The 27,312-nt window shown below is 39.7% G+C and overlaps 1 protein-coding gene across 2 annotated transcripts in view; it reads left to right on the forward strand.

The window, feature by feature from the left end:
• The window catches only part of KIF15 (kinesin family member 15), a 97,793-nt gene that overhangs the window by 45,512 nt on the left and 24,969 nt on the right, over nt 1–27,312 (forward strand). For both annotated transcript variants that reach the window (XM_001114881.5, XM_077992276.1), the window contains exons 12-24: nt 683–759; nt 997–1,206; nt 2,040–2,217; nt 4,261–4,402; nt 5,084–5,225; nt 10,137–10,334; nt 12,424–12,531; nt 13,309–13,414; nt 15,266–15,431; nt 24,635–24,785; nt 24,955–25,040; nt 26,028–26,097; nt 26,744–26,830. In XM_001114881.5, the coding sequence (XP_001114881.3) occupies nt 683–759; nt 997–1,206; nt 2,040–2,217; nt 4,261–4,402; nt 5,084–5,225; nt 10,137–10,334; nt 12,424–12,531; nt 13,309–13,414; nt 15,266–15,431; nt 24,635–24,785; nt 24,955–25,040; nt 26,028–26,097; nt 26,744–26,830 (1,721 nt within the window). The remainder of the gene's footprint in view (nt 1–682; nt 760–996; nt 1,207–2,039; nt 2,218–4,260; nt 4,403–5,083; nt 5,226–10,136; nt 10,335–12,423; nt 12,532–13,308; nt 13,415–15,265; nt 15,432–24,634; nt 24,786–24,954; nt 25,041–26,027; nt 26,098–26,743; nt 26,831–27,312) is intronic.

Consider the following 27,312-nt stretch of genomic DNA (forward strand, 5'->3'; position numbering starts at 1 on the left):
TTTCTTCAAAGAATAGCTAGTAGAGAATTAATTAACTGGAAATCCATAAAGCCAAGAGGGTGAATTATTAATAGATCTTAAGAGGTGCACAGCACCCTAGGACTGCTCTAATTTTTTTTAAAAAATCTACTTCTACTTCTGTTACACCATATGTAATCTATTGTGCATATTAACTAAATAAAGAGAAACCTATTCTTTGAAGAACAACTAATATGTGGAATGGTTAATTTGAAATCCATGATCTGGTGATGACAGTCTCATTTTTTTTTTTTTTCTTTTGAGATGGAGTCTCTCTCTCTTGCCCAGGCTGGAGTGCAGTGGTACGATCTCGGCTCACTGCAACCTCCACCTCCTGGGTTCAAGCTATTCTCCTGCCTCAGCCTCCTGAGTAGCTGGGATTACAGATGCACACCACCATGCCCAGCTAATTTTTTGTATTTTTAGTAGAGATGGGGGTCTCACCATGTTGGCCAGGCTGGTCTCGAACTCCTGACCTCAAGTGATTCATCTGCCTCGGCTTCCCAAAGTGCTGGGATTACTGGCATGAGCCACTGTGCCCGGCCACAGTCTCATTCTTTTAGATTAGTTGAGAGCAATCAATTAAAGGCTATCTGTTCTCTTGGGTTTGAAATGTGTTAAATATTTTTTTTTCATCTTCCCTTTCTTATTGGATCAATTACAGACAAAAAGAAGACTAACTATATGGAGTATTTCCAGGAAGCAATGTTATTCTTTAAGAAATCTGAACAGGAAAAGAAGGTAGGAAATGGAATTAGTAATAAAGGAGATTCAGGATACTTAGTTTTTTGCTGTGTGGTTTTTATTGCGTTACTGAGTGAAATAAGTAATACCAAGTCAATAAATAATAGAAGGCTATGAAAAATCAAATTTTGCCTTTAAGATTAAATTTGAAGTTAGTATTTGTTGCTGGACTTATGAAAATTTAAGGATGTTGAATTATTTTTCATGTTTAACCAAATTATGAATTTCTTTAAGTCTCTGATAGAAAAAGTTACCCAATTAGAAGACCTCACCCTCAAAAAGGAAAAATTTATTCAATCTAATAAAATGATTGTGAAATTCCGAGAGGATCAAATAACACGCTTGGAAAAGCTCCACAAGGAATCTCGGGGAAGTTTTCTGCCTGAGGAGCAGAATCGTTTGCTCTCAGAATTAAGGGATGAGATTCAAACTCTGCGAGAACAAGTGAGTATAGGGCGTCTGTAATATTTCTAAAAACAAAAGAAGTTCAAAGCAAATCTAAATTTGTCACCAAGTACATGTTCTTTAATACAATGGAAATTGTTTGAAGTGAATTCTTCTGACAGTGTGATTGCATAATTCCTTTACCTGCCTTTTTAAAATAAAGAGAAGAGAAAGGGAAAAGGAAGAAGTTGTGGTGATGTTGCTACATAGTATGCAACTCTAGCAGGCCATGCAGAATTTCACCCAGTGGGCATTGTGGTTGTCTAAAGTAGTAGGCTCTTTAGAGTTGTGCCTTTTAAAGTTTTTGTTGTTTTTCCTTTTCCTTAGGGAGAATGGATAGGTCAAACAGGTACATTGTGGGAAAAACCAAAATCTCTTATCAGCTTCTTGTTTATCTCTCTGGAGTTTTTAATGAATATTCAAACTAATATGGGTGGATATTTTTACTTTTGTTTCTCCTTTACACTTTTCTGCACTTTGCCTTTTTCAGTTAATCTGGGTTGACAAGATTACTTTGGTCCTTGTTCTTTTCAGTGTGTTGATTTAACTAGTCTCCTTTGCATGAAAAGCGTGCCACAGTGTACACCCTTGTGCTTACCTCCTTAGGTGAGTGAACATTGCAAGGGTCTAGACTCCAACTGAGAGTAGCAGAGTTACAGGACATGCATATTTTCAAACTGATCACACATGCCAAGTTGCTTTCCATGGTAGTTGCAGAAGGGTACCCCAGTAGTGCATGTGCATACCTAGTTTTCTAACAGCTTTTTAGAGGAACTAATTCACTAAAGAAATGTTTGTAAATATATAATGCATGTAATTCTTCTATGTCACAGATAGAGCACCACCCCAGAGTTGCAAAGTATGCTATGGAAAATCATTCCCTCAGGGAGGAGAATAGAAGACTGAGATTATTAGAGCCTGTGAAAAGAGCCCAAGAAATGGATGCCCAGACCATTGCAAAACTAGAAAAAGCTTTCTCTGAAATAAGTGGCATAGAGAAAAGTGACAAAAGTAAGAAATGATTGTTGTATATATGTTCCATGTAGGAAGGGACTGTTTTAAAGAGTATTTGTAGTGCCTTGTGACTAGAGTCTTCATTTTAGCCTCCAGGCCTGCTGTGCTAATGTCTTATACACATATTCTTTTATGTTATAGAAAGGTATTTACTAAACTTTTTTTTCTCAAAGATCACAGAGCATAAACTATGTAAGCTAATAGATATAACAAGAAAATACTCATTGTATTTCTGTTTTATTGATAAAAAGATTGATTCAGATACTACGTTAAATTTTTAGTAAATTTTCCGGTTTAAAGTATTTGAAATGAAAAGTGTTTAATTAATTAAACATGAATAAAAATCGAGTTGAAATGTTTCTCAATCTAGTTAGGCCTGTGCAATGTAAGAGATGTAGAAAGGTCAGACTCATAGCACAGTGTTTGGGTCCTGATGTTGTGGTTACCAGTGTGTGCACTCTCTAGTTACATGCTACTTTCATAAGTTTGCGTACTATGTGAAAAGTGGTTTAGTTAGTACTAAGTCTGTCCTACAGTCTTGACACCTGTTGGTGTTCATACCCTGGGATTTGGTAACAAAGTCTGTGTTTGCCCCAGTCTTAGAGTTAATATTTTCATGGTCTTTTATCATAGACATGGCCTTGGTTTCCTTTTAGGTTGAAATTGAGAAAGTTCTACTGTTTTTATTCTACATTCATAAAGAAGACTGTCTCTTTGCTTTTTAAAATTTCATTTTTTAAGCCTTCTATTCTGTTACGACTGAATAGAATATTAAGAGTCACAGTAACTGGGTTGGGGAGAGACTTAAGATATTAGATGTAAAATTACTGTCAGGTTTTCTTTTTTTTTTTTTTTTTTTGAGATGGAGTCTCACTCTGTCGCCCAGGCTGTAGTACAGTGGTGCGATCTCGGCTCACTGCAACCTCCACCTCCTGGATTCAAGCGATTCTCCTGCCTCAGGCTCTCTCCTGGGATTACATGCACACACCACCACACCGAGCCAATTTTTGTATTTTTGGTAGAGATGGGGTTTCACCATGTTGGCCAGGCTGATCTTGAACTTCTGGCCTCAAATGATCCACCCACCTCGGCCTCCCAAAGTGCTGGGATTACAGATGTGAGCCCCCACGCCTGACTTAGGTTTTCTGTTTTATTTAAACTACTTTTCCCTACAGTGCCCTTTATTTTGTTGGCCATTTTGTTTTGGTCTCCATAATACCTTGACTTAGTCCCTTCAGAAGATGCTAATATCTGGATCTCATCAGTTTCTTTTTTTTTTTTTTTTTTTTTAGTTTCTAAACATTGATCACTCTCTAAACAACTTTTACGTGATCTTTTCCCACACTGAAACTCAGTGGACTCTCTTCAATATATTCAGTGTTCTAAAAGGCATTTCCTGAAAATTAGTATTTTCTACCTGGTAAATGATACTGAGTTCTTACAACCTGCTGCCCTTGCTATTTGTTTCCTTTTCTAAATAATTCCTTGGCTGTTAACATTAGCTGCTAGCACTAATTCCTGCAAGATTCACTGGCTGCTGTTTGTCTAGCATTAGGCATGCCACATTTTCGTCATTGTTTGCTCTTTCTCCTAATGGGAAAGGTGTTGCCTTAACTACGCTTCTCCATCCTATGGCCTCTGCTTCTTAAACATGACTTCTAATCCCCTTTGGCACACTGTCACATCCTGCGCCTTCTGCTGAGTTATAAGCTTTTGTATTTTAGGGCTCACTTTCCAACCCATTTCTCATTTTTCCTCCTTGTGGCCCAAAATTGATACCTGACAGAGAACTTAGAAAATGTGTCCTATTGTTTTTGTTTTTCAAACACTGAAGTTGTGAAGCTAGGCATGGTAGCATGCACCTGTAGTCCCAACTATTTGGGAGGCTAAAGCAGGGCGTTCACTTGAGACCAGAATTTGGGGCTTCAGTACACTATGATTGTGCTTGTGAATAGCCACTGCACTGTAGCCTGGGCAACATAATGAGGCCCTGTCTCCAAAAAAAAACAAAAAAGACTGAGATTGTTTTCTTATTAACAGATCAGCAAGGATTTTCTCCTAAAGCTCAGAAAGAACCATGTTCGTTTGCAAACACTGAGAAGTTAAAAGCACAACTCCTGCAAATTCAGACAGAGCTGAATAATTCAAAGCAAGAATATGAAGAATTCAAAGAACTTACTAGGTAAAGTCTAAATACACATGCATGCACACTTATTTTCTTTTAGTGTTCATTTGCTGTAGTGTTAATATTGATAATTCAATTGGGCGTTTTACTTTAAATATTAAACTCATAGAAGCAACTACTTTGACATGAAGAAAAAGCATGCTTCTAGCTCTTTACTAATATATTTAATGAACTAGATAATATAGGTGTTTTAAGCAGTTTTTTCCTGTTGGGTTGAGAGTCTATTGAACTTACATAATAAATTATTTAAATTTAAATTTGGTAGTCAGGGTTGTTAAGATTTTTAGGAAGTATAGGTTTATTAATATTCCTACTTGATTCTCATTATGTAAAAACAAAGATAAATCACATTCATATTATAACTAAGATCAATCTTACCCTAAAATATAAACAAATGTTTGGTTCAAAAATGACGTATCACATATGGTATAATCATGGACTATTTGGACTTTTGAATTTGAGCGCTACCATTTATTTACTAGTTGAATCCCTTAAACAGTCAGTCTCTGAGCCGTAGTTTACCGAACTGAAGAATGAAGGGAATAATCTGAGAGAATAGAGAATATCTCTGATTTAGAGATAACTATAAAATTATGTGAGAGCATAAACTGTAAACTACTCTATAAATGTTTGACATTACTTATTACCTGAAATACTCTGTTTTACAATATCTATTAGGAAAAGGCAGCTAGAATTGGAATCAGAGCTTCAGTCTTTGCAAAAAGCTAACCTTAATCTTGAAAACCTTTTGGAAGCAACAAAAGCCTGCAAGCGGCAAGAAGTTTCTCAGCTGAATAAAATTCATGCTGAAACACTTAAGGTAGGTCATCTGAACCATACTTCCATCTTAAATCACTGCTGTGTCATTTTATTAGTAATGGAGTCTGTATGGTCTATCTGCAGATGCCGATGACATCCCATGCAGGTAATTAACACCGGTGTCAGTCTGGTCCTTGGGTTGCTGCCAGCAACCCCACTGATGTATCCCCCCAGGGGTAGGGTGGAGTAGGAAAGAATTCAGCATTTGGAATCAAATTTGAATGTGCTGCTAACCTTAGGCAGGGTTTCCTAACTTCTGAGCCTAATCTTTCTTTTCTCTAAATTGGAGATAAAGGTAATTTACTCGCAGAGTTTTAGTGTACTAAATGAGATAGATAAGCTACCTGGTACCTTGTAGATATCAGTAAAATGGCAGCTGTTGATACAATGTAACATGTCCTCAAAGCTTTCAGTAGAATAGAAACCCTAAAGGGCAAAGACCACTAAGGGATCACAGGTGCCATTGGAAATAACATGAGAGGGTTTTGTCCTAAATAACCATATCCCTCATAAAAGAAAAACAAAAAACAAATGTATGAACGACTGAGAATGAGGGGAGAGAAAGGAAGTACACAAGGAAAACAAAAGGTTGAGGAGGTGATGCTGATTTCAGTTTTTGTATCAAATTTTTGTGTCAAATTTTCTGAAGGTTAAAAAAAATTTTACCACACCTGGGTGTGGTGGCGCAGGCCTGTAGTCCCAGCTACTTGGGAGGCTGAGGCAAGAGGATCGCTCAAGCCCAGGAATTCAAGTCCAGCTTGAATTCAAGTTCTTTTTTTTCTTTTTTTGAGACGGAGTCCTGCTCTTGTCGGCCAGACTAGAGCGCAGTGGCGCAATCTCGGCTCACTGCAACCTCTGCCTCTGGGGTTTAAGCGATTTTCCTGCCTCATCCTCCCGAGTAGCTGGGATTACAGGTGCATGCCACCATGCCCGGCTAATTTTTGTATTGTTGGTAGGGACAGGGTTTCACCATGTTGGCCAGGCTGGTCTCGAACTTGTGACCTCATGATCCACCCGCCTCAGCCTCCCAAAGTGCTGGGATTACAGGTGGGAGCCACCACGCCAGCCTCAAGTTCTTTTCAATAAAAGAAAGAAGTAGGGCCGGGCGCGGTGGCTCACGCCTGTAATCCCAGCACTTTGGGAGGCCGAGGCGGGCAGATCACAAGGTCAGGAGATCGAGACCATGGTGAAACCCCGTCTCTACTAAAAATACAAAAAAATTAGCCGGGCGCGGTGGCGGGCGCCTGTAGTCCCAGCTACTCAGGAGGCTGAGGCAGGAGAATGGCGTAAACCCAGGAGGCGGAGCTTGCAGTGAGCCGAGATCGCGCCACTGCACTCCAGCCTGGGCGACAGAGCGAGACTCCGTCTCAAAAAACAAAAAACAAAACAAAAAAAAAAATAAAAAAAAAATAAAAGAAAGAAGTAGAGAAGAAAGACAGAAAACCTTTCCTTATGTGTCTTAAAATATAAATAGATGTTTATTTATAATGATTATTTTTAGTAGTGGTGCTTTTCGTGTCACTTAATGGAAGACTAAGTAATTGTATTCATATTTGAATAGGTAATTTATGTGACTGAAATTTTTCTTTTTTTTTTTTTGAGACGGAGTTTTGCTCTTGTTGCCCAGGCTGGCGTGCAGTGGTTTACAATCTTGGCTCACTGCAACCTCCGCCTCCTGGGTTCAAGCGATTCTCCTGCCTCTGCCTCCCAAGTAGCTGGGATTCCAGGTGCCTACCACCACACCCGGCTGATTTTTGTATTTTTAGTAGAGACAGGGTTTCACCATGTTGGCCAGGCTAGTCTCGAACTTCTGACCTCAGGTGATCTGCCCGTCTTGACCTCCCAAAGTGCTGGGATTACAAGTGTGAGCCACTGCGCCTGGCCTGTGACTGAAATTTTCAAAGATATAAAAGGTATTTAGTAGCAAATCTCTTTCTACAGCTTGAGGGCTGTGTGTGTGTGTGTGTGTGTGTGTGTGTGTGTGTGTGTGTGTGTTTTAAAGCAATATTTTAGAGTTTGTCCTATGTCTGCAGGGGAAAAAACGTTCTCCCCTTTTTTGTTTCTGTTTTGGTTTTTGATTTGTTTTGGCAGTTGCTCAAGAATGTTATGTGGATATATAATGATTTATTCAACCTGGAAAATGCTGGGTTTTTTCCTATGCAGGCGGAAATTTTTAAAAAATATTTTTAAATTTTGATTTATTTATTTTTTGTTTTGTTTTTTAGAGACAGGGTCTTGCTCTGTCACTCAGGCTGGAGTGCATTGGCATGATCATGGCTCACTGCAGCCTTGAACTCCTGGCTTCAAGCGATCCACCTGGAGCCTCAGCCTCCCAGAACACTAGGATTACAGGTGTGAGCCACCATGCCTGACCAGAATTTTTTTTTGTGTTGCCAAGAGCGGCATAGCAATTCAGAGCCTTTGTTGTTGTTTTAGTTGTGCAACTACTATATGAATACATTCTCTTTGTTTAAAAGAAATATACATATTTCAAGTTAAAGTTAAAATTCCTTTTCAGCATCACTTCCAATCTGGACCTAATCTAATCCTTTGTCCCCCCTAATTCCTGGAGGTAGTTTAATCCTTTTTCTTAGCATTTTTATACTATAAATATATACAGACTGAGAAAACACATAGAGTTGTTTCCTAGATTGTTTATTGCTTTTTTTTTTTTTTAAAGAGTCATTCTTCATATGTTATTCCACAATATGCTTTTGTTAACTCAGGGATATGCCTTAGAGCTTTCCACATTAACTGGTACCTAGAGCCTTATTTGGATATGAGGCTCAAGGAATATGAGCCTCATACCGGTTAACGTGAGGCTCAAGGGATATGAGCCTCATACCAGTTAATGTGGAAAGATCCAAGGCATCTCCCTTGAGGGACAGAAAAATTATAGAGCTTGAATTATAGAGCTTGAAGCACCATGAGGGATATCCCCTTAAGGGATATGCCTTGGATCTTTCCATATTAACTGGTACCTACTTATTTTAACCCTAGGTTTCTATGGCTTAAGTAGATGGTTTCGAGTGCATGCATTCTCTGGGGGTGGATTCCGTTAAAGGAGAATTGGTCATTTTAGGATGTCTTAGCATTTGAGTGAGTCAAGCTGAAGCTCCCTCCCAGTGTCTGTACCCTGTCCCTGCAGCACTGATGCACTCCTTTCCCAGCACTGTCCGCAGGAACTGGCATTGTCAGGCTTGTTAATATTTGACCATCTGATGGGTAAAAAATGAGATCTTGCTGTTAAGGTTTTAATTCTCATTTCTCTAATTTCAAATATCTTTTCATGTGTTCATGTCCATTTGTATATCCTATTCCCTGAAAAGAAAGAGCCCATTTTACTATTTTTTAAAATATTTTTCTTCAGATTTTGTTTTTATGTAATAAGCATTTGTTAGGTATACTGCCAATATATTCCTCCATCATGTTGCTTGTCTTTCATCTTTGCATGTGATGCTTTTGTTATATAGAAATTTTATATTTTTGATGTAGCCAGATTTATTGACCTTTTATCTTTATGACTTTTTTGCCTTTTATTTTCCTTTACATTGAGGTGTTTGTGTATCTGCTGTTTTTCTTTTGAATGGTATGAGAAAGGGATTTAACTTAAAAATAATAATACATCTAGGCACAGTGGCTCACACCTGTAATCTCAACACTTGGGGAGGCAGAAGCGGGAGGATTGCTTGAGTCCAGGAGTTTAAGACCAGCCTGGGCAACATAGTAAGACCCTACCTCTGCAAAAAAAAAAAAAAAAAAAAATCTAGCCAGGTGTGGTGGCGTGCACCTTTGGTTGTCAGCTACTCCTGATACTTGAAATTTCCACAGAAAAATTATTCTATTTCTGGACTGGGTGTGGTGGCTCATGCCTGTAATTCTAGCACTTTGGGAGGCCAAAGCGGGCGAATCACTTGAGGCCGGGAGTTGGAGACCAGCCTGGCCAACATGGTGAAACCCCATTTCTACTGAAAATACAAAAATTAGCCAGGCGTGGTGGTGTGTGCCTGTAGTCCCAGCTACTTGGGAGGCTGAGGCAGGAGAATCGCTTGAACCTGGGAGGCGGAGGTTGTGGTGAGCCAAGATCACACCATTGTACTCCAGCCTGGGCAATAGAGCAAGACTCTGTCTCAAAAAATAATAATAATTCTATTTCTGGACTTTGTATTTCCTCCCAGTGTTCTATTTGAATGTACATAAGCTAATGTACTGTTTTAATATGTACTGTAATGTAATATACTATTTTAATGACCATACTCCCCATACCCTTATGTATTTTTATATCAGATGGGGAAGTCTCCCTAATTTGTTATTTTTATTTTTATTTTTTTTGAGAGACAGGGTCTCAGTCTGTCACTCAGGCTGGAGTGCAATGGTGTGATAATAGCTCACTGCACCCTGGAACACCTGGGCTCTGGGGATCCTCCTGCCTCAGCTTCTCAAGTAGCTGGGACTACAGGCCCAGGACACCATGCCTGTAAAAATAATTAAAATGATTTTTTTTTGCTAGAGACAGGATCTCACTATGTTGCCCAGCCTGGTGTTGGACTCCCGGCCTCAAGTGATCCTCCCCTTCTTAGCCTCTCAAAGTGTTGGGATTATAGCCATGAACCATCATGCCTGGCTTGTTCTTTTTAATTGTCTTGTCTCTTCTTGTACATTTATTCTTTGTATGAAATTAGATATCAGCTCATTAAGTTTATTTTTAAAAATTGTATTAGAATTTTGCTTGGGACTGCGTTGAATTGATGAATTTATTTCCACTTGGGCATTTTTATACTGTGTTTCAAGAACACTTTTTCTTTTCTTTTCATGAATAGTATTTCAATTTTATCCTCTCTATTCACAAAATTATTAAATATGCCCTTTTAAAATATGTGCTAATGCTTTCCATAATCATTTTTTGCTGCAGATTATAACTACACCAACCAAGGTCTGCCAACTTCGTTCCCGACCAGTACCAAAATTAAGCCCTGAAACGGGAAGCTTTGGCTCTCTATACACTCAGAATTCTAGTATATTAGATAATGATATATTAAATGAGCCAGTTCCACCCGAGATGAATGAACAAGCCTTTGAGGCCATTTCTGAAGAGCTTAGTACAATGCAGGTAATGTTTTGTTCTAGAAAAAATAAATAACTGGACATCCATTTAAATAAATTTGCTTTGTTATTTTAATTCCCTATAAGTTACAGTGTTCAAAAGTGCTTAGTATTAAAACCATATCTTTTTAAGTGTGGGTTTATAATCATTCCTAGATTGGAAATCAGCCCACTCTTGCGTTTTGTCTCTACTTAGCAATCTTTAGCAAGTCATTCTCCATGGGCTTTGGTTCCCTAGTGTATAAAATGACCAGTTGGCCGCTAGCTCCAAGTTCCAGAACTGGTTTGTATAGCACAGTGCTGTATCTGCTAAAGAAAGTTAGAAGAGGCCGGGCGCAGTGGCTCATGCCTGTAATCCCAGCACTTTGGGAGGCCGAGGCAGGCAGATCATATGAGACCAAGAGTTCGAGACTAGCCTGATGAACATGGTGAAACCCCGTCTCTACTAAATACACAAAATTAACCGGGTGTGGTGGTGCATGCCTGTAATCCCAGCTACTCGGGAGGCTGAGGCAGGAGAATTGCTTGAACCTGGGAGGCGGAGGTTGCAGTGAGCCGAGATCACGCCACTGCACTTCAACCTGGGCAACAAGAGCAAAACTCTGTCTCAAAAAAAAGAAAGTTGAAAGAATCTTATTATTGTGGCGAAAAGAAAGAGAGATCAGACTGTTACTGTGTCTGTATAGAAAGAAGTAGACATAAGAGACTCCATTTTGTTCTGTATTTGAGATGCTGTTAATCTGTGACCTTACCCCCAACCTTGTCCTTGCAAGAGACATGTGCTGTGGTGACTCAAGGTTTAACGGATTTTGGGCTGTGCAGGGTGTGCTTTGTTAAACAAGTGCCTGAAGGCAGTATGCTTGTGAAAAGTCATCACCATTCTCTTAATCTCAAGTACCCAGGGACACTGCCAAAGGTCACAGGGACCTCTGCCTAGGAAAGCTAGGTATTGTCCAAGGTTTCTCCCCATGTGATAGTCTGAAATATGGCCTCGTGGGAAGGGAAAGACCTGATCGTCCCCCAGCCTGACACCCGTGAAGGTTCTATGCTGAGGAGGACTAGTACAAGAGGAAAGAAGGCCTCTTGGCAGTTGAGATAGAGAAAAGCATCTGTCTCCTGCCCGTCCCTAGGCAATGGAATATCTCGGTGTAAAACCCGATTGTATGTTCTGTTTACTGAGAAAGGAGAAAACCGCCTTAGGGCAAAAGGTAGGACTTGCTAGCGCAATGCTGCTCTTTATGCACTAAAAAGGTTTATGGAGATGTTTGCATATGCATGTCAAGGCACAGCACTTTTCCTTAAACTTATGTCACAGAGATCTTTATTCATATGTCTTACTGCTGACCTTCTCAGAACGATGATCCTATTATCCTGCTACTTCCCTTTTTCTAAGACAGTAAAGATAATGATCAATAAATACTGCCAGGGTAGGTCCTCTGGATGCTGAGCGCCGGTCCCCTAGGCCCACTTTTTCTTTCTCTATACTTTGTCTCTGTGTCTCATTTCTTTTCTCAAGTCTCTTGTTCCACCTGAGAAACACCCACAGGTGTGGAGGGGCAAGCCACCCCTTCAATTATAGATCAAATTTTAGACAGCTTTTAGTATATTTGAAATAACCTGAAATTTGATTATTCCAGAATTGTTATGGTTTGTTAATTCTTTAAAATAGGTTTTCTACTGTCCAGTAAAACTTGGAGTGGGCCAGACCACCCCAAACCCCAGTATTTTGTCCTTTCCAGGCCACGGAGGCCTTTCTGGTGAGGTAACTGCTTGCAGCCCTGAGGAAGCTTCTTAGAAGTCTCAAGATGACTCTATCATTTAATCCAGGATTTTAATTTTAATCACTTCTTTCCTTTGTATTTCAAAGTATCTACTTTAATGGACCACAAGTGTAAATCTGAAACATTAGAAATCATTTAGTATATAACCTTTTGATACTGTTTTCTGGCTCCAAACGGGCCTTTGATACCTTTGTTCATATGAAGTTTTGAATTTGTTTTGTTTTGTTTTGTTGTGTCTTTAATGCAGAAGAAATGGTGGAATGTTTGAGAATTCCATTAAAAGAAATTTTGATGACTAAAGTTTTTGTGTTGCAGGAACAAATAAGTGCTCTTCAAGCCAAATTGGATGAAGAAGAGCATAAAAACCTAAAGCTTCAGCAGCTCGTAGACAAACTGGAACATCATTCTACCCAAATGCAGGAGGTGAGACCAAGAGCACGGCCTCAGAAAATGTATGAAGTACCCTCAAATGTTTCCTTGAGGAAACATCCTCAAGGATCCTCAAACATCCTTGAGTATGTATGAAACATACTCAGAGAGTATCACAGAAAGAAAGTGCCACACGGCCTTAGTGAAGGCTTATTTGAGCTGTATTCTCTACCTTGTCACTTGGCATGCTGCTCTGATAATGAGACAGGCATGCATAGTCTGCACTTGGCTGACTTAGTCAATAATGCACATAGATCCCTTGCTATGTGTTTAGAAGAAACCAAGGTGGACTGTCCATGGCTTCATAGTTGTTAATCCTCTTTACTATAGTTCGTGGGGACAGCCAATTTTCTTCTGGTCAGAGACGTTAAAACTAGACTTTAAAAACGGAAACAGGTTAATGAGGCCAGGCATGGTGGCTCACACCTGTAATCCCAGCACTTTGGGAGGCCGAGGCAGGTGGATCACCTGAGGTCAAGAGTTCGAGACCAGCCTGGCTAATGTGGCGAAACCCTGTCTCTACTAAAAATACAAAAATTTGCTGGGCGTGGTGGCGCATGCCTGTAATCCCAGCTACTCGAGAGACTGAGGCAGGAGAATCACTTGAACCCAGGAGCCGGAGGTTGTGTCACTGCACTCCAGCCTGGGTGACAGAGCAAGACTCTGTCTCAAAAAAAAAAAAAAAAAAGAAACAGATTAATGATTTGGAGCGCGTCTGCGTCTTAGCATACCAGGATTCCTTTTCCAGTAAATTTATCTTTTTTCCCAAAGCTTTTCTCATCAGAAAGAATTGATTGGACCAAACAGCAGGAAGAGCTTCTCTCGCAGTTGAATGTCCTTGAAAAGCAGCTTCAAGAGACTCAAACTAAAAATGACTGTAAGTTATTCTATCAGGAGCTTTGTGACTTGAAGGAATACTGTAACTCAGTATCTTTTTACTCTTATTAATAAAGCTGTTCCTATGTTTTTGGATGGTTGCTTTGTTGTTGTTTGTTGTTTGATAACCAGACTGGGGTTTGCATGCAGTGGTAAGTAACAGCAATATATCATAAAAGGTAAATTTCTCCATCATTGTTCACAAACAAATGATACAAAAGTTTGCTTAAAGTTTTTTGTTTGTTTGTTTGTTTTTGAGACAGAGTCTTGCTTTGTCACCCAGGCAGGAGTCCAGCGGCATGATCTCGGCTCACTGCAACCTTCATCTCCCGAGTTCAAGTGATTCCCCACCTCAGCCTCCTGAGTAGCAGCTGGGATTACAGGAGTGCATTACCATGCCTGGCTAATTGTTTTCTTCTCTGGATTTTTTTTTTTTTTTTTTTTTTTTTTTTTTGAGATGGAGTCTTGTTCTGTTGCTCAGGCTGGAGTGCAGTGGTGGGATCTCAGCGGCTCACTGACTGCAACCTCCGGCTCCTGGGTTCAAGCAGTTCTCCTGTCTCAGCCTCCCAAGTAGCTGGGATTATAGGCATGCACCACCAAGCCCGGCTAATTTTAGTAGAGACGTGGTTTTGCTATGTTGGCCAGGCTGGTCATGAACTCCTGACCTCAGGTGATCTACCCACCTTGGCCTCCCAAAGTGCTGGGAATACAGGCGTGAGCCAACACACGTGGCCTAGTTTTTATATTTTTAGTAGGTAGAGACAGGGTTTTACCATGTTGGCCAGGCTGGTCTCAAACTGCTGACCTCGGGATCCACCCACCTCGGCCTCCCAAAGTGCTGGGATTACAAGCATGAGCCACCATGCCCAGCCTGCTTAAAGTTTTAAATAAGCTGCTTTGAAAATGAAGTGTTTTGAATTCATGAATGTTTTAATATTAGCAAAGCATAGGTTATATATTTGTATATGTTTGTAGATGTGGGAATATCATTTGATTCCCAATGTTTTCACTTTATTTTTCCCTTCATTAAAGTACTTGCAGTGGTTTGTAATGAAGCTAAAACAAAAAGAGATAGCCATTCTGTTTTCTTTGAACTAAAAAGTTAACTAATACTATTTGCAGTTGTAGTTGTCTTAGAAGACCTGAAGTGTTTAACCCATGTTGGAAAGTTTAGGCAAATTTCCAAGGGATTTTTCAATAACTAAGATGAGCTCACTTAAAATACATTACATCTTTTAATTTTTGTTTCTTATATTAAGAGTTTTGTTTGTTTGTTTGTTTGTTTGTTTTGTCACCCAGGCTGGAGTGCAGTGGTGCGATCTCGGCTCACTGTAACCTCCACCTCCCAGGCTCAAGCAATCCTCCCACCTCAGCCTCCTGAGTAGCTGGGACCACAGGTGCTCACCACCACACCCAGCTAATTTTTTGTATTTTTGGTAGAGACAGGGTTTTGCCATGTTGCTCAGGCTGGTCTCGAACTCCTAACCTCAAGCGCGCCTGCCTCAGCCTCACAAAGTGCTGGGATTATAGGCATAAGCCACTGTGCCTGCCCTTATGTTAGGAGTTTTGAAGCACATTTTACAGGAGAAATCTAGCAAAGTCAAGTGACCTGTAAGTCAGGGACAGACGTTAACTCTTTCTTTTTCAGTAGGAATTTACCAAAAACCATGTGCAAGGGAGAGGAAGAAAACAGAAATCTCAGTGCTGCTAGGTACCCACCACTTAATTCTTCAACATTTTTCCTTAAAATAGTCTCTTCGACTTGATTTTGCTAATTGTGGGAATAGTACCTATCAAATTTATTTGTCTGCTTTAAGAAACCTATTGAGGATATGTTTTATTTGTTTTTTAGTTTTGAAAAGTGAGGTACATGACCTGCGAGTAGTCCTTCATTCTGCTGACAAGGAGCTTTCTTCAGTGAAATTGGAGTATAGTTCATTCAAAACGAGTCAGGAGAAAGAATTCAACAAACTTTCCGAAAGACACATGCATGTACAGCTTCAATTAGATAATCTCAGGTAGAGTTGTTTTCTTATGGTTTCAAGTTGCCTGATTGGCTGTAACCTACGACTGTTTGAAGTTGCAAGTGTTAAACCCAACTCAAAGCAGTTAAACAAATAAAAAAGATAATTTATTGGCTCCAATATTGGGAAGCCCCAGAGGTGATTTTAGTTTCAGGAACAGATTAGTCTGAGTCTCAAACAATATCGTCAGTGTTCTCTCTCTCTCTCAGCTCTGCTCTGTTCTATGTATTGCTCTTATTCCCTCCTATTATTGAGGTCCTTCTATGTGACAAGGAACAGATTGCCTCACACAGCTCCATATTTTGGTTCCCAGCATAAAAACCCCTGTAAAGAAATTCTCTCTCCCAACAGCCATGTATTATCCCAGAGAAAATCAATTGGTTTTGCTTGAGTCATCTGCTCCCCTTTAGACTAGTCACTTACCAGGTTTGAGATGGCACTGGCCCAACACAGACTAATGTGCCTGCTCTGGAAGGAAAGGTGTGCTCTTACTAGAAGAAAGGACAGTGTAAGGTAAACCAAAACAATAGTCATCACTGCTGTGCACACTAACTCTACAAAGGCTGGCTGATTGGTCAGTACTGGTAATCTTGACACAAATGTAATCTCACATGTAAATAGTTTCTTCTTCGTTATTTACTGTTTCTTTTTTTCTTCTTGCTAACTTCAACCTTTTGTATAACATAACACTTTTTGACAATGTCTTCTGTGTCTATAGCCATAATTTAATAATGGACATGAATGTTATACTGTGAATGTGATGTAAATGTAACTGTTTGCTCTGGAAAAGCTACTAATAGGCAGCCTTGAGTTTAATTTTTGTAGACATTACAAAGATTAAAATCTGTAGCTGTTGAGTGTTTTTTGGATATACAACCAGAAATTGAAAGAGAGGAAGAAAACTTGAGATCTGCAGGCCAGAGCCATCTATACATACATTTTTCCTTTTTTTTTAAATTAAAAGATTCATTTCTATTTGTAAAATGAAAAAATGCATAATTATTACTAATGAAATACAATAGTTTCATTTTCATAACAGAGAAAGTGATGACATTTGTAACCTTTCCTTGCCATATCTCTATCTCACTGAATGTTGAATAGCTTGAGTTTTAGGCAAAATCCCATAGTTATCTGCTGCTTCTTCCTCCTTTTGTTGTTGTTGTTTTTTTAATTTTTATTTTACTTTAAGTTCTAGGGTACATGTGCACAACGTGCAGGTTTGTTACATAGGTATACATGTGCCATGTTGCTTTGCTGCACCCATTAACTCATCATTTACATTAAGTATTTCTCCTAATGCTATCCCTCCCCCAGCCCCCTACCCCCTGACAGGCCCTGGTGTGTGATGTTCCCCACCCTGTGTCCAAGTGTTCTCATTGTTCAGTTCCCACCTACGAGTGAGAACATGCGGTGTTTGGTTTCCTGTCCTTGTGACAGTTTGCTGAGAATGATGGTTTCCAGCTTCATCTATGTCCCTACAAAGGACATGAACTCATCGTTTTTTATGGCTGCATCGTATTCCATGGTGTATGTGTGCCACATTTTCTTAATCTAGTCTATCATTGATGGACATTTGGGTTGGTTCCAAGTCTTTGCTATTGTGAATAGTGCCACAATAAACATACATGTGCATGTGTCTTTATAGCAGCATGATTTATAATCCGTTGGGTATACCCAGTAATGGGATCAGTGGGTCAAATGGTATCTCTAGTTCCAGATCCCTGAGGAATCACCACACTGTCTTCCACAATGGTTGAACTAATTTACACTCCCACCAACAGTGTAAAAGCATTCCTATTTCTCCACATCCTCTCCAGCATCTGTTGTTCCCTGACTTTTTAATGATAGCCATTCTAACTGGTCTGAGACGATATCTCATTGTGGTTTTGATTTGCATTTCTCTGATGACCAGTAATGATGAGCATTTTTTTCATGTGTCTGTTGCATAAATGTCTTTTTTTGAGAAGTGTCTGTTTATATCCTTTGCCTACTTTTTGATGGGGTTGTTTTGTTCTAGTAAATTTGTTTAAGTTCTTTGTAGATTCTGGATATTAGCCCTTTGTCAGATAGGTAGATTGCAAAATTTTTCTCCCATTCTGTAGGTTGCCTGTTCACTCTGATGGTAGTTTCTTTTGCTGTGCAGAGGCTCTTTAGTTTAATTAGATCCCATTTGTCTATTTTGGCTTTTGTTGCCATTGCTTTTGGTGTTTTAGTCATGAAGTCTTTGCCCATGCCTATGTCCTGAATGGTATTGCCTAGGTTTTCTTCTAGGGTTTTTATGGTTTTAGGTCTAACATTTAAGTATTTAATCCATCTTGAATTAATTTTTGTATAAGGTGTAAGGAAGGGATCCAGTTTCAGCTTTCTACATATGGCTAGCCAGTTTTCCCAGCACCATTTATTAAATAGGGAATCCTTCCCCATTTCTTGTTTTTGTCAGGTTTGTCAAAGATCAGATGGTTGCAGATGTGTGGTATTATTTCTGAGGCCTATGTTCTGTTCCATTGGTCTATCTCTCTGTTTTGGTACCAGTACAAGGCTGTTTTGGTTACTGAAGCCTTGTAGAATAGTTTGAAGTCAGGTAGCGTGATGCCTCCAGCTTTGTTCTTTTGGCTTAGGATTGTCTTGGCCATGCGGGCTCTTTTTTGGTTCCATGTGAACTTTAAAGTAGTTTTTTCCAATTCTGTGAAGAAAGTCATTGGTAGCTTGATGGGGATGGCATTGAATCTATAAATTACTTTGGGCAGTATGGCCATTTTCACGATACTGATTCTTCCTATCCATGAGCATGGAATGTTCTTCCATTTGTTTGTGTCCTCTTTTATTTCGTTGAGCAGTGGTTTGTAGTATAGTTCTCCTTGAAGAGGTCCTTCACATCCCTTGTAAGTTGGATTCCTAGGTATTTTTGTAGCAGTTGTGAATGGGAGTTCACTCATAATTTGGCTCTCTGTCCATTATTGGTGTATAGGAATGCTTGTGATTTTTGCACATGATTTTGTATCCTGAGACTTTGCTGAAGTTGCTTATCAGCTTAAGGAGATTTTGGGCTGAGATGATGGGGTTTTCTAAATATACAATCATGTCATCTGCAAACAGGGACAATTCGACTTCCTATTTTCCTAATTGAATACCCCTTATTTCTTTCTCTTGCCTGATTGCCCTGGCCAAAACTTCCAACGCTATGTTGAATAGGAGTGGTGAGAGAGGGCATTCCCTGTCTTGTGCCAGTTTTCAAAGGGAATGCTTCCAGTTTTTGCCCATTCAGTATGATATTGGCTGTGGGTTTGTCATAAATAGCTCTTATTATTTTGAGATACATTCTATCAATATCTAGTTTATTGAGAGTTTTCAGCATGAAGAGCTGTTGAATTTTGTCAAAGGCCTTTTCTGCATCTATTGAGATAATCATGTGGTTTTTGTCATTGGTTCTGTTTATGTGATGGATTACATCTATTGATTTGCGTATGTTGAGCCAGCCTTGCATGCCATAGATACAGCCGACTTGATTGTAGTGGATAAGCTTTTTGATGTAATGCTGGATTCGGTTTACCAGTATTTTATTGAGGATTTTTGCATTAATGTTCATCAGGGATATTGGTCTAAAATTCTCTTTTTTTGTTGTGTCTCTGCCAGGCTTTGGTATCAGGATGATGCTGGCCTCATAAAATGAGTTAAGGAGGATTCCCTCTTTTTCTGTTGATTGGAATAGTTTCAGAAGGGATGGTACCAGCTCCTCTTTGTACCTCTGGTAGAATTCGGCTGTGAATCCGTCTGGTCCTGGACTTTTTTTGGTTGCTAGGCTATTGATTACAGCCTCAATTTCAGAGCCTGTTATTGGTCTATTCAGAGATTCAGCTTCTTCCCAGTTTAGTCTTGGGAGGGTGTATGTGTGCAGGAATTCATCAATTTCTTCTAGATTTTCTAGTTTATTTGCATAGAGGTGTTTATAGTATTCTCTGATGGTAGTTTGTATTTCTGTGGGAGTGGTGGTGATATCCCCTTTATCATTTTTTGTTGCATCTGTTTGATTCTTCTCTTTTTTTTCTTTATTAGTCTTGCTAGCAGTCTATCAATTTTGTTGATCTTTTCAAAAAACCAGCTCCTGGATTCATTAATTTTCTGAAGGGTTTTTTTGTGTCTCTGTCTCCTTCAGTTATGCTCTGATCTTAGTTATTTCCTGCCTTCTGCTAGCTTTTGAATCTGTTTGCTCTTGCTTCTCTAGTTCTTTTCGTTGTGATGTTAGGGTGTCAATTTTAGATCTTTTCTGCTTTCTCTTATGGGCATTTAGTGCTATGAATTTCCCTCTACACACTGCTTTAAATGTGTCCCAGAGATTCTGGTATGTTGTGTCTTTGTTCTTATTGGTTTCAAAGAACATCTTTATTTCTGCCTTCATTTCATTATTTACCCAGTAGTCATTCAGGAGCAGGTTGTTCAGTTTCCATGTAGTTGTGCGGTTTTGAGTGAATCTCTTACTCCTGAGTTCTAATTTATTGCACTTCGGTCTGAGAGACAGTTTGTTGTGATTTCTGTTCTTTCACATTTGCTGAGGAGTGCTTTACTTCCAACTATGTGTTCAATTTTGGAATAAGTGTGATGTAGTGCTGAGTAGAATGTATATTCTGTTGATTTGGGGTGGAGAGTTCTGTAGATGTCTATTAGGTCTGCTTAGTGCAGAGCTGAGTTCAAGTTCTGGATATCCTTGTTAACCTTCTGTCTTGTTGATCTGTCTAGTATTGACAGTGGGGTGTTAAAGTCTCCCATTATTATCGTGTGGGAGTCTAAGTCTCTTTGTAGGTCTCTAACGACTTGTTTTATGAATCTGGGTGCTCCTGTATTGGGTGCATATATATTTAGGATAGTTAGCTCTTCTTGTTGAATTGATCCCTTTACCGTTATGTAATGACCTTCTTTGTCTCTTTTGATCTTTGTTGGTTTAAAGTCTGTTTTATGAGAGACTAGGATTGCAATCCCTGCTTTTCTTTGCTTTCCATTTGCTTGGTAGATCTTCCTCCATTCCTTTATTTTGAACCTATGTGTGTCTCTGCATGTGAGATGGGTCTCCTGAATACAACACACCAATGGATCTTGACTCTTTATCCAATTTGCCAGTCTGTGTCTTTTAATTGAACCATTTAGTCCATTTACATTTAAGGTTAATATTGTTATGTGTGAATTTGATCCTGTCATTATGATGTTAGCTGGTTATTTTGCTCGTTAGTTGATGTAGTTTCTTCCTAGCATCAATGGTCTTTACAATTTGGCATATTTTTGCAGTGGCTGGTACCAGTTGTTCCTTTCCATTTTTAGTGCTTTCTTCAGGAGCTCTTGTAAGGCAGGCCTGGTGGTGACAAAATCTCTCAGCATTTGCTTGTCTGTAAAGGATTTTATTTCACCTTCACTTATGAAGCTTAGTTTGGCTGGATATGAAAATTCTTTTCTTTAAGAATTGAAAATTCTTTTCTTTAAGAATGTTGAATATTGCCCCCCACACTATTCTGGCTTGTAGAGTTTTTGCCAAGAGATCCGCTGTTAGTCTGATGGGCTTCCCTTTGTGGGTAACCCGACCTTTCTCTCTGGCTGCTCTTAACATTTTTTTCCTTTACTTCAACCTTGGTGAATCTGACAATTATGTGTCTTGAGGTTACTCTTCTTGAGGAGTATCTTTGTGGTGTTCTCTGTATTTCCTGAATTTGAATGTTGGCCTGCCTTGCAAGGTTGGGGAAGTTCTCCTGGATAATATCCTGAAAAGTGTTTTCCAACTTGGTTCCATTCTCCCTGTCACTTTCAGGTACACCAATCAAACGTAGATTTGGTCTTTTCACATAGTCCCATGTTTCTTGGAGGCTTTGTTCATTTCTTTTTACTCTGTTTTCTCTAAACTTCTCTTCTCACTTTATTTCATTAATTTGATCTTCAATCCCTGATACCCTTTCTTCCTCTTGATCGAATCCACTACTGAAGCTTGTGCAGGCGTCACGAAATTCTCGTGCCATGGTTTTCAGCTCCATCAGTTCATTTAAGGTCTTCTCTGCACTGTTTATTCTAGTTAGCCATTTGTCTAATCTTTTTTCAAGGTTTTTAACTTCCTTGCAATGGGTTCAAACATGTTCCTTTAGCTCGGAGAAGTTTGTTATTACTGACCTTCTGAAGCCTACTTCTGTCAACTCGTCAAAGTCATTCTCTGTCCAGCTTTGTTCTGTTGCTGGTGAGGAGCTGCAATCCTTTGGAGAAGAAGTGCTCTGGTTTTTAGAATTTTCAGCTTTTCTGCTGTGGTTTCTCCCCATCTTTGTGGTTTTATCTACCTTTAATCTTTGATGTTGGTGACCTGCAGATGAGGGTTTGGTGTGGATGCCCTTTTTGTTGATGTTGGTGCTGTTCCTTTCTGTTTGTCAGGTCCCTCAGCTGCAGGTCTGTTGGCATTTGCTGGAGGTCCACTCCAGACCCTGTTTGCCTGGGTATCACCAATGGAGGCTGCAGAACAGCAAATATTGCTGCCTGATCCTTCCTCTGGAAGCTTCATCCCAGAGGGGCACCCGCCTGTATGAGGTGTCAGTCGGCCCCTACTGGGAGGTGTCTCCCAGTTAGGCCACACAGGGGTCAGGAACCCACTTGAGGAGGCAGTCTGTCCGTTCTCAGAGCTCATACACCATGTTGGGAGAACCACTGCTCTCTTCAGAGCTGTCAGACAGGGACGTTTAAGTCTGCAGAAGTTTCTGCTGCCTTTTGCTCAACTGTGCCCTGCCCCCAGAGGTGGAACCTATAGAGGCAGCTAGCCTTGCTGAGCTGTGGTGGGCTCCACCCAGTTCCAGCTTCCAGGCCGCTTTGTTTACCTACTCAAGCCTCAGCAATGGCTGATGGCCCTCTCCCTGCCCGGCTCCTGCCTCGCAGGTCAATCTCAGACTGCTGTGCTAGCAGTGAGCGAGGCTCCATGGGCGTTGGACCCATCAAGCTAGGTGCGAGATATAATCTCCTGGTGTGCCATTTGATAAGACCATTGGAAAAGCGCAGTATTAGGGAGAGAGTGTCCCATTTTTCCAGGTACAGTCTGTCACGGCTTCCCTTGTCTAGGAAAGGGAAATTCCCCAACCCCTTGCGCTTCCCGGGTGAGGCGACACCTGCTCTGCTTTAGCTCACCCTCCATGGTCTGCACCCACTGTCCAACCAGTCCCAGTGAGATGAACCAGATACCTCAGTTGGAAATGCAGAAACCACCTGTCTTCTGTGTCGATCCCACTGGACGCTGCAGACTACAGCTGTTCCTATTTGGCCATCTTGCCTAATTCACATACATTTTTCTTAGGCCTGCCCAGTGGCTAAAGAAAAATAAATGAACATAGCATTTTAAAAGTTGAGTGTTTTCTTATAAAAATCTATATTTCAGCATTCTGTAGTGAAATCATACAATTTGTTACCCCTAGGCCCACATCCCTGCATGGCAGCCATCAGTTGCTACAAAACTCACTCCTTTCTATTTAGAGACGGAATGTGCTGTCTGGGTCAGCACAGCCTCCACCACCCTGTCCCATTTCCCCAGCACCAAGTCCACTTATCTAGCTCTCTGATTGGCCGGTAATGTACTTGAAGTGCAAGTGGTATAACCCAACTCAAATTAGTTAAACAAAATAGGTAATTTATCGATAAGTTATCACAGGTGCACTGTTGCCTTCTCTTACACTTAGCATTTGTTTTAACTTCTGAATCACTGGATCTAATGATCTTGGCCTCACCTCAAACTATTTTGTGTAATATTTTTTGAAGTCACTAATCTCATGGGATCTTAATTTCCTAATGTTTATATGTCAGAGTTGAACTATATCAAAAAATGTTAAGAATCCACTATATTTTGGTATGTACTTAAATTCTGTTTTCATCATTAAATACGTCCTAGGTTTGTTTGTTTGTTTTTGAGACAGTATCTCACTTTGTCACCCAGGCAGGAGTGCAGTGGCATAAACATGGCTTACTGCAGCCTCAATATCCCAGGCTCAAGCTTTCCTCCCGCCTCAGCTCCCCACATAGCTGGGACCACAGGCACATGCCAGTGCACCCAGCTGCTTTTTGTATTTTTTGTAGAGACAGAGTTTCGCCATGTTGCCCAGGCGGTGTTCAAACCCCTGAGCTCAAGCGATCCACCCACCTCAGCTTCCCAAAGTGCTGGGATTAGAGGCATGAGCCACTGTGCCCAGCCTCTTCCTAGCTTTTTAAATACACTGAACACAATTTAACCTTCTCAGTGTCTCCAGTTTAAGAACATCATTTACTGGGCTGCTTGTATTCCACTGTGGCCTTCAATGGTTGTTAAGGCCTCTGAATGAAACAGCACGACACTGCTATGTATTTCTTGAATTATTTTGTCTACTTTATATATCTATATCTGTATAGTTTGTGCCATAAATGCGTAAATATGTTCCCCTTCCCTACCATCTGTTGCCCATATGTCTATCTTTAGCAACTGATCTATACCACTTTATAATTTGCTGCTTCTGCTCTGCTTTGAGTTAGTATAGCAGATATTCCATATATAATATATAATATTCCAGACATTTCATTATAATATAACCTTCTGTACATAAGCTAGGACATCTGTTTTGAATGATCCAGAGGTCAGATTGATTGTGTGGTAGTTCTTGGCTGAGTTCTGGATTCTTGGAGGTGCTACAGCTTAGGAGGGAAATAAGAGGATGAAAACCAAAAAAAAGCAGTAATTATCTGCCAAAGACATTTTCTCTCTTGCTCAAATCAAAGTCACATTGTCATCTTGATGTTCCTAGAGCTGAGAGGATGTATGAATAGTTGGAGCTGAGCTATCAATAAAACTTGGAAATTAACAGCCAGTGCCTGGCTTACGTGAGGGTTAGGTCTGGAAACCCCTAAATGAGTCTAATCACTATAAATTGCTAATCAATTAAGCATGTCTGGTTGAAGCCATGGGGAGAGAATCAGGAAGTGATGCCTGCAAGCTAATGCTTCTACTTGTCTTTTCTGTTCCTACCAAACTACTCTGTGGTCCAGTGTATCTCACATGTTTGTGCATCATGGACATTCCACACAGGTCCATAAGGAGCCTCATATCACTTGAGGCTTATGTGAGTTGGGAATGGGCTGTAGATGGGATAAATTGAAGTGCAGATGACCTGATTAATAGAAATACATTAAATGTTTATTTACCATTTTTAAAATATTTTCCTTATAAGGTTAGAAAATGAAAAGCTGCTTGAGAGCAAAGCCTGCCTACAGGATTCCTATGACAACTTACAGGAAGTAATGAAATTTGAAATTGACCAACTTTCAAGAAACCTCCAAAACTGCAAAAAAGAAAATGAAACTCTGAAATCTGATCTGAACGTATGTTAAGAAGGGAATTGGTTGGTGAATTTGTCCTGCATCTGTGACTGTCCTTTCCTCCTTCCTTGCTATACTTGCCCACAGTGCCTGCCACATAGAAGGTACTTGACATGTTTGTTGACTGCGCATTACTAGTAACAGTTACTTAAAATCTAATGTTGTCTTTTAGAATTTGATGGAGCTTCTTGAGGCAGAAAAAGAACGCAATAACAAATTATCATTACAGTTTGAAGAAGATAAAGAAAACAGTTCTAAGTGAGTGCTTTGATCTTTTCTACTAGCATACTAGAATATTAATACCACATTCTTAATCTTGTTTTTTTTTTATTGCCAATACCCTGTAAGGAGTTATTTTTTAAAAGCATTCCAAAAGGAACAGCAGGTTCTTTTGTATAAATGGCTATGTGGAGAAACTTAATTTTTCAAAACATTTAACAACTAGCTATAGTACTTTTAAATGAATAGGAATTGGTGGTAATCAGAACTCAGGACCTTCTGTAAATAAATCACAGCAAATATATAATAAGATTACTTCTAACTATTCCTTTTATTATTGGAAGGAGGAGACAGATTTTTATTTCTGTGTCTACAAATCTTTTTCTACCAGGAATGTCCCCTAACAGGAATGCTGCCATATTTCTTCCCTCTTTCTAAGTTTCTGTCCTTGGTAATCTCAGTGAATCTCCTCAATCACTAGGCTCAGAGTCACTCTAATGAGAAGAATTTGTTTATTCAGTAGGTACTTGTGGAGCTCTTCCTATGAGGTCGATTTTCTTCTAGGCCCTGGTATACAGTGGTGAACGTAGAGCATACATCCAGTTGAGAGACAAGCAATTGACATTTACTCATTTATTCAAACATTTACTGATATCCAACAAGCCAGGCACTGATCTGGCGAATGCCAGAACATTTAGAGGTGAAACAGTGAACAAAACATCCCTGTCCTCATGGATTTTAACTTCTAGCACAGGGAGACAGGTAATAAACAAATACTCTATGATATATGTTATATTTAGGAGTACTAAACACTGAGGAAAAACAGTCATGGCACAAAAATGGGTTCTCATTGAATAATTGTTGAAGAAATGGGTTCAAATTTCTGATCCCCACTGGAAGGTAATGCCTGACACCAAGTGTGTGCCTAACAAAGTTCATTTGCACTTAATCTCTTCTGTACTAACAGATTCAGTTCCTGTTTTCATTGAATGAAGTCAGGGGTAAAAGATAATTCTTCTCTTCCAGAGAAATCTTAAAAGTTCTTGAGGCTGTACGTCAGGAGAAACAGAAAGAGATGGCCAAGTGTGAGCAGCAGGTAAATTTCCTATTACTCTAACTCTAGAATTTGCAGTTTATAACTTTTATTCCTGATCCCTAAAGAGGCTTATTATAAAAATGATTTCAGCTTGCAGATGTTGGAAATTAGTAAGAAAGAGATGGAATTTGGGGCTGGTTCTATTACTACTATTATTTTTTTTTCTTCTTTTTTTAAGACAGTGTCTCACTCTTATCACCCAGGCTGCAGTTCTGTGGCACAGTGATGGCTCACTGTAGCCTTGACTTCCCAAGCTCAGGTGATTTTCCCACCTCAGCCTCTCGAATAGCTGGGACTATGGGCGTGCACCACCACTCAGGAGTTGCCCAGGGTCAAACTCCTGAGCTCAAGTGATCCACCAACCTTCGCCTCCCAAAGTTCTGGGATTACAGGCATGAGCCACCGTACCCAGCCTATTGTTTTTCAACTCTTGTTTTTCTAACTCCCAGAGGGTTGCAATAATAATTTGTTGGTAGTCTCCTGGTAGACAGCACAAAATCACTGCCTTTCAACCCGATTTATCATTTTCAAGTATTACTCCTAGTGTAGACTCTATAATGTGAGAAGCTGCTTTCAACTTGTTTATCTGTGTATATGGTTAACTTTGTGATTTAATTATTCTAAAAATATTTCTTTTTCACCATAGATGGCAAAAGTACAGAAACTAGAAGACAGCTTGCTTGCTACTGAAAAAGTGATCAGTTCCCTGGAAAAGTCTAGAGATTCTGATAAGGTTGGTAGAGTTTGAAGCTACATCTTTCTGTGCATTTTCTTATAAATGCTAGTTTAACATTTTGTTCTCCTACCTCTTCTTGCACCTCCAGGGTAACCAATAGATAGTATGAATATTTCTGTATGCAGTTAGGCCTTGCTCATCTTCCAAGGTTGCTAGAGAATGAGGTCTTCCACTTAAGTTAATTTTCCATGTAACTTCAAGTACAAACTACTGTCATTTTGGATGGCAATGTTTCTAAAACGCATCCTACCCTTTTTACTAGGATGCTGATATTAGTGTGACCCTTTCTTGTTGACTCTAAGTCCCATGATACAAATTTTCAAATCCCTGGTGTTGATTTTAACTAGAATAATAAAAATAGTATATATGTCCAAGTTTAAAATTAGGTATAAAATTCTTCTATGTCTAGCTCACATACATTCATAACACCAAAACAAATGATTAAATGAAATATTATAGACTGGGCACAGTGGCTCACG

The sequence above is a fragment of the Macaca mulatta genome, chromosome 2, assembly GCF_049350105.2.
Source record: "Macaca mulatta isolate MMU2019108-1 chromosome 2, T2T-MMU8v2.0, whole genome shotgun sequence".
Classification (NCBI taxonomy): Eukaryota; Metazoa; Chordata; class Mammalia; order Primates; family Cercopithecidae; genus Macaca; species Macaca mulatta.